The sequence below is a fragment of the Arachis ipaensis genome, chromosome B06 (assembly GCF_000816755.2).
Source record: "Arachis ipaensis cultivar K30076 chromosome B06, Araip1.1, whole genome shotgun sequence".
NCBI lineage: Eukaryota > Viridiplantae > Streptophyta > Magnoliopsida > Fabales > Fabaceae > Arachis > Arachis ipaensis.
Genome location: NC_029790.2, coordinates 1,832,813 through 1,839,612, shown reverse-complemented (window position 1 = coordinate 1,839,612; position 6,800 = coordinate 1,832,813). Strand labels below are relative to the sequence as shown.

The following is a 6,800-nucleotide window of genomic DNA, read 5'->3' as shown; positions in this document are numbered from 1 at the left end:
GAAAATTAGATTCTATTACATAGGTCTGTAATTTCTTACAAATAAATATTATAATTAATGCTTACTCTTCCATCATTGATTGTACTTTAAATAAGTAGTGTTTCTTCTTGTAATTAATTAAAAATGTATCTCACATAACATATGTTTATTTAAAATGTAATCATCATTGTTATCATCAATATCATGCATAACCATCTATTACATTTTAGGCTTAATTAGCGTAAACTAAAAATTATCCTTTATAAGAGATATAATAATTCTAGATCTTACGTAAAAAAAAAAAAACATTATATACATATTTTTTTCATTTTAGTATACTTATGCTACGATGATTACCGTGATTATAATATTTTAAAAAATATTATTAAAATTAAAGAAAATATAAAAAAATTTGTCACCTTAATTTTAACAACTACAAAATTATTATAATCACGGTAAACATGAGGATACTAAAATCCATCCTATATATATAATTATATAATGATGGATAGTTTTTTTATTTAAACTATAATTTTGTCATTTTCCCACTTTTTTAGGATATGAGAAAATTTGTGTTTAGAAAAAGAAAGTGATTATATATAGGCTCTTACATATGCTTGCTACCACCTCTGAAAACATTGAACATAAGCAGCACACAAAACAGTCTCTCACACTACTGACGACTCTACTTGACATACATGGAAGCAAAGTGCAGCAACATCAACTGCCGGCGGCCGGAGTTTCTTCCTCCACCAGCGGGAGGGACCCACCTCCCGGAGAGTCCAAGGGTGCCAATGGAGTTCCTGTCTCGCTCATGGAGTGCCTCAGCCCTTGAGGTCTGTAAGGCACTGGCTCCTCACCAACCACCACTTCATCATCTTCTTCCTCCTTCTTCCAAGACTACTTCAAATGGTTCCTACACTTCTTCTTCTTCCCTTATTCCCGAAGAAACCGGTTGTGGTGACTCTGAAGAGTTCCCATCCTCATCTCTCATCTCAACTACTTCTTTGTCCAAGAACCAGTTCTCTTTTGTTTCTTCTGCTACCTCTCAGCTTGTCCTTGAACGCATTATGTCACAATCAGCAAGAGAGGTATCCTATACTAACATATTTACATTTTAGTTAGCAAAACATTTAGTTTTGTTAAATGTTTTGAGATTCTAGAAACTAAGTTATGGGGTTATGAAGTTGTTTTGTTATTATGTGACAGCAGGAAGTGTCGCCATTAACTTCTGGAAGACTCTCACACAGTAGTGAGCCTCTGAATGGTGGTGGTTCGTTAACCGGAACAGACAGTCCCCCAATTTCACCTTCTGATGAATTTGATGATGTTGTTAAGGTACCTATCTCTTTTTCCTTTCTTTTTCTGTTTTGAATTTTGATGTTGTTGAGGTAACTATTCTTTGTGTTTCTCATCACTGTTGCAATAGTTTTTTGTTGCTGATGTATGTAATAACAAACTCCCAATCATCTTGTTCTTAGAAGAAAAAAGAAAATATTTTATTTAGTCTAAACATGATTCTTTTATGTATGTGGTTACATGATTCTTTTCTCTTTTATTCTTTTTATTTATTTATTTATTTATTTATTGGGTTCTGTTTATGTTTCTTTAGTAATCTGGAAAATGCAGCGTTAGCTTTTGTCTGCTCTGATAAAGCTTATTAACAAACATTAAAGAGTACCATTTTCTTTCATCAAATAACTCTTTTAATAAAAAGAAAAGAAAACAAGAAAAAACATGCAATAAATGTTGGAACCAAACTTTGAGGGGGCCCCTATGTGACCATTATAGGGGCTAGGATGGTGATTCACTCATTAACCTGCACACTTGAACATAGCTTTAGGACCTCTGTTCAAACCTACATATATTGATGACATGAGAGTTAGTGACTTTATCTCCATCAAAAGAAGTGTGAAACAAAGGAGCTTGGAAGATCAACAAGGCCATGCTTTTTTTTAGTTTAGTTTTCTTCCCACTCTTTAATCTCATTTAAAAAGATTTACACTTTATAAGGTCTTTAACCATTTTGTGCGTATTCTAGTCAACTTGCATTGTTTGCTGATACTGAATCAGTAGTTATGAACGCTTCAGAAGATGACAAAAACAGATTTGACTGTGTCCCCCTTTAACTTTGCATCCACGCAAACCACCCCCAGCTTCTCAATTTCGCCCCTTTCTTCCATTTTTACTAAATTCATGAAAGTATGAAACTAACCAATGAACAGTTGAACACCAGAACATACAGTAAGGGTAGGACATCGCCAACAGTGACAATAATGACAATGTCACAGCTGATCCATACTATGTTGTCTTTCAAACAGTTCTTTTGTTTGCTTTTGGTCTATGAACAGTTTTACATGTTAAATCAACACGAGTATAACTACACTAGCTTATAATATATTTAGAAAAAAATGGAGATTACTTAGATGATAAATTCTGCAGTAAACACTTACAATAGAGTTCCAGGCAGCGTTAGTAACACCCATCATAAATAAGAGATTACTGTATCAGTGTTATTATATCTACGTATAATTACAATCTTAGAATTCAAAGAGAGAAGGGTAGTGTTATATCATTATATGTGCATAGTGTAGAATTGCAGATTGACTCATTTCATCTGCTATTGAATAAGATATGGATTCAATTTAAGCAGGGTTCATATCATAAGGTGTCCTGAACCGTGTTAGTATTGTAACATCTGATAGCCTTATCAATGTGTTTGCAGTTTTTCCGGGCAAACAATTCCATTCACCCCTTATTCAATGGTGGAAGAGCCAGTGCTGCAATTGGCAATGGCGCGGCACCCTCAGGGCCAAAGACAGTTGGAAGATGGTTGAAGGACAGGAGGGAGAAGAAGAAAGAAGAAACAAGAACTCACAATGCTCAGCTGCATGCTACCATCTCAGTGGCTGCAGTGGCTTCTGCCGTGGCAGCCATCGCGGCTGCAACGGCTGCTTCATCTGCACCAAGCAAGGATGAGAGGATGGCCAAGACTGACATGGCTGTGGCCTCTGCAGCCACATTGGTGGCCGCGCAGTGCGTCGAGGCTGCTGAGGCAATGGGGGCTGAGAGAGACCACCTAGCTTCTGTGGTTAGCTCAGCTGTCAATGTTCGCTCTCATGATGATATCACTACTCTTACCGCTGCAGCTGCAACAGGTAGCACTCCTTGATGACACTGTCAAGAATCAACAAGAGTATAGTTGCATTGTCAATTAATTAGTCCCTCATAGGATAAAGTGTGTCTTTTGTTCATGTTGGCATGTGTAGTGTGACACTAAGAGATAGTAATGATGACCCTGATCTTAATTATTAATGTTTACAGCTCTAAGAGGAGCAGCTACCCTGAAGGCAAGAGCATTGAAAGAGGTATGGAACATTGCTGCAGTGACACCATTAGAGAAAGGCAGAGGAGGGATTGGAATTTCTGGCAAAGGTACTACAAATACCAATAACAATAACAGCAACAATACCAGCACAAGTGATAGTGGGGAGATTCTCAATGGAGAGAATTTTCTCGGCGTCTGCAGCCAAGAGCTACTTGCTAAGGGAACTGAATTGCTCAAACGAACCCGCAAAGGTAACAGAACATCAATCACAAATGCTGCTGCTAGTATTAAATCAAATATTATTTTGTTGGCAAAATGACTTGACATAGTAATGATGAAAACTGCAGGTGATCTTCACTGGAAAATAGTTTCTGTTTACATACATCGAACAGGCCAGGTAATTTTTTTTTTCTTTCAAGAATTCACATCAGATGATGAGATTCTTTATCTGTATCAGTTCATCATAGTTTGTAAAAATTTCAGGTGATGCTGAAAATGAAGAGCAAACATGTTGCAGGAACCATTACCAAAAAGAAAAAGAGTAAGCTACCTTTGGCTTTACAAGTCACAACATTGTTTTCCTTATATATATGGGGATAATCCTGATCATAAACACATACTAAATTCTTTGTAATCTTGAATTTGCAGATGTTGTGCAAGATATTTGCACAGACTTACCAGCATGGCCAGGGAGACATCTGCTTGATGATGGCGAAAAGCGGAAATACTTTGGGTTGAAGACAGATGCAAGGGGTATTGTGGAGTTTGAGTGTAGAAATCAAAGGGAATATGATATCTGGACTCAAGGGGTCTCCAGGCTTCTTTCCATTGTTGCACAAAGACAAAACAGATTTGGAAACTGATCCATGCATCTTACACTAATTACTATTAATTGAGTCTCTAGTTACTGCTGACTACTGAACTAAATTCAAATTATATGCATTATAATGCATTTTGCATGTGTAACCGTAGATAGTCGTCTGTGGCAAGGACTCAACTCAAGTGAACTTTGTAACTTAAGCAAAAATCCTCTGCTGTCTGAATTTGTGCAATTGTAGGAGTTTTATTTCTTTATTTATTTGGGTAACTATGCCTTGTCTCAAGTCCCTATAATTCTAAGAATTTTTATGCAACAGCTATTCTGAGTCACTATATGGTCTAATTAATAAGTCATAACATAACTGTTCATTTCCATCTCTGGAATTTGTCTTAATTTCCTCTACAAGAGTTGTTTTGACTGAGGGTTTGTTTGCATCAAAATGGAACATCATATAGAATCCAAAGTGAAACAAAGGGGCCCCACCCCACCCAAAAAAAATATGTAGGAAAACGGAGAGTAAAGCAAGGCCCTTTTCCCTTCTAGAAAAAGCTTAGAATCCATTGGTAATGGAGGAACAGCCCAAAGCCAACTCAACAACGAATAAAATGAGATGCAAAAATAAAGCTAGAAAACAGCTTGGTCTGCTGAGTTGGCAACTCTGAAGAATCAAATCACACCACCAATACCCATCAACCACGAAAATTTTGAGGCTTGACAAAGTTCCTATGCTGGTCAATATTCACCATGCATATATATTACAGTAACGACCATTAGACATGGATTTCACAAATCTATCCCGAGAAATTTTCTTTTACCGAATAGATGAAAAATGGAGCAAAAACATTCACGAGACTACATTGAAATTTCTTTCAAAATACTCCAAGAACGCGTTAAAGCATAAGAAAGAGAAAAACCACAAGCAAGGTTAACAATCCTAAATATTTTTACAACCAGTGCAAAATTCTATTGTCTAAACTAACTATTCATCAGTAGCGTTTAAATTGACCATTAACATGGAAAATAACAGACATGTACCAAGCAGTGAAGCGCATGCTGCTGCAACTATATATACTCATTCAGCAGCTCTAAAAACAGTAAGCAGAGACATGAAGAGGTTGACGATGTCTAGATACAAGGAGACTGAAGCCCATATGTATTCGTCATAGGTGAACCTCTTGATAAGGTTGTCTGTGTCATATACTATGTATCCACAGAATATGATTGAGGCCACGCAACCATAGATCATCATTGAAATCTTACCAAGTGGAAACAGAATCTGTAAGGAAAAATGAACATTTTATGAGATTAGAACACAAATAATGTTGACCAATCCTAATGATGCAATACACAATGAAGAGGCCAAACAGAAAGTAGTACCTGAATGAGGGCAAAGACCATAAGAACTAGCAAAGCTCCGAACAAGAAGGGGCCGAGGAAACTGAAATCATGGCCTCTCCTTGCAGCCCAGAATGTGTAGAGAGTCAAGCCGATCACTACTGTAGTAGTCAATATCACAGATTCTAGAATGACTTTCCCTGTATCAAGTTTCCAACCTCATTACATTAAGGTGCAAAAATTTGAAACTTGGGAGAAACTAGCCAACATAATAAGAGAGACAAGTAGTAACAAGTGACAACTGAAATCCCAAATTGATTTCTAACTTTATCATATTTCTTTTGCCATGCATAATTCAAAAAACATTATACATTAACCAAAAATGTTATGAACACGCTAAAAATCAATAATTTTGTAACAGAGAAACGCACAAAAATACCTTGATGAATTATATAACAAATAAATGAAGAACTAAAGAGCGAAAGACAGAGGAATGTGTTAAGGGAAGGTAAATTACCGCTAGTAAAAGCACAAGTGAGTCCAATGGCGAAAGAAATAGTAACGGTGAAAATGAAGAGGAGGATGTAATTGATAGGGTGTCTCTTGTGGTAATAAAAAAGCGGGCACAACGCTGCAAAAGCAAATTGAAACAATGAATGAAAACAGGGAACGTAAAAAACGAAGGAAGAAAGAAAGAAAGAAAGGTAGTTACTTATGAAAGGAGCGATGAGCAGAACGATGTAGAGAGCGAGGCCGGCGGTGGAACCGACGAAGAAGTGCGCAATTGGACGAACGAAGACCACGACGGAGGCCACGGCGATTGTGATCAGAAGCTGGAAGGCGATTATACAGTACACCTTGCGTATGAAGGACCACCGTAGCTGCGGGCTCTCGAGCATCATCGGATACAAAGGCCTCTCTCCGGCACCGGCACCGGCGGCGGCGGCACTGCCACCACCCTGCTCTACGTCGGTTTTTGGAATCATTAGGGTTCGTTGTTTTGTTTATTGGTTGAAAAGCGAAGAAAGAAAGAAAGAAAGAAGGAGAGATACTTAAACCGCCAAGGGAGGGAAAAGGGTAACCGATTAAACAGAATACAACTTTCTCGTTCACTCTTTTCCCTTCTTTCTTTCTCTTAACTTCAAATCTTTCCTTTTACTGTTAAATCTTCTTAATTCTTATCCGCATTTAATTATAATTATTATTGTTCAATAGTTTTTTTTTTTTTACTAAAAACAGGAAAATTCGAAACCATAACTCTTAGCTAATAAGGTTTTGGTAAAGTTTTTTCTTTAAAAATAATTTATAAAAGTTAATTTTTAAAATATAATTTTTTAA

General features: G+C 36.8%; 2 protein-coding genes across 3 annotated transcripts; one reads left to right on the top strand and one right to left on the bottom strand.

Annotated features, from left to right (window-relative positions):
• Positions 554-4,456, top strand: LOC107645207 (VAN3-binding protein). 2 transcript variants are annotated; one of them, XM_016349179.2, is made up of 7 exons: positions 554-1,070; positions 1,192-1,317; positions 2,705-3,137; positions 3,304-3,558; positions 3,655-3,704; positions 3,791-3,848; positions 3,956-4,456. In XM_016349179.2, exons 1-7 carry the CDS (start codon positions 678-680, stop codon positions 4,168-4,170), a joined length of 1,530 nt encoding a protein of 509 aa, XP_016204665.1. In that variant the 5' UTR covers positions 554-677; the 3' UTR covers positions 4,171-4,456. The 2 variants fall into 2 exon arrangements, with proteins under 2 accessions (XP_016204665.1, XP_016204663.1); XM_016349177.2 differs by having other exon boundaries at positions 1,189-1,317.
• On the bottom strand, positions 4,991-6,611 carry LOC107647874 (BI1-like protein). Its single transcript, XM_016351921.2, has 4 exons — positions 6,175-6,611; positions 5,980-6,093; positions 5,505-5,662; positions 4,991-5,403 (listed from the first exon to the last, which is right to left on the bottom strand). Exons 1-4 carry the CDS (start codon positions 6,446-6,448, stop codon positions 5,200-5,202), a joined length of 750 nt encoding a protein of 249 aa, XP_016207407.1. The 5' UTR covers positions 6,449-6,611; the 3' UTR covers positions 4,991-5,199.

Coding starts and splice junctions, on each gene's coding strand:
- LOC107647874 (XM_016351921.2), bottom strand. CDS start 6,448: ATGATTCCAAAAACCGACGTAGAGCAGGGTGGTGGCAGTGCCGCCGCC. Junction 6,094..6,174: donor GCTCATCGCTCCTTTCATAA/GTAACTACCTTT, acceptor TTGCTTTTGCAG/CGTTGTGCCCGCTTTTTTAT. Junction 5,663..5,979: donor CACTTGTGCTTTTACTAGCG/GTAATTTACCTT, acceptor AACTTGATACAG/GGAAAGTCATTCTAGAATCT.
- LOC107645207 (XM_016349177.2), top strand. CDS start 678: ATGGAAGCAAAGTGCAGCAACATCAACTGCCGGCGGCCGGAGTTTCTT. Junction 3,559..3,654: donor GCTCAAACGAACCCGCAAAG/GTAACAGAACAT, acceptor TGAAAACTGCAG/GTGATCTTCACTGGAAAATA. Junction 3,705..3,790: donor ACATACATCGAACAGGCCAG/GTAATTTTTTTT, acceptor TAAAAATTTCAG/GTGATGCTGAAAATGAAGAG.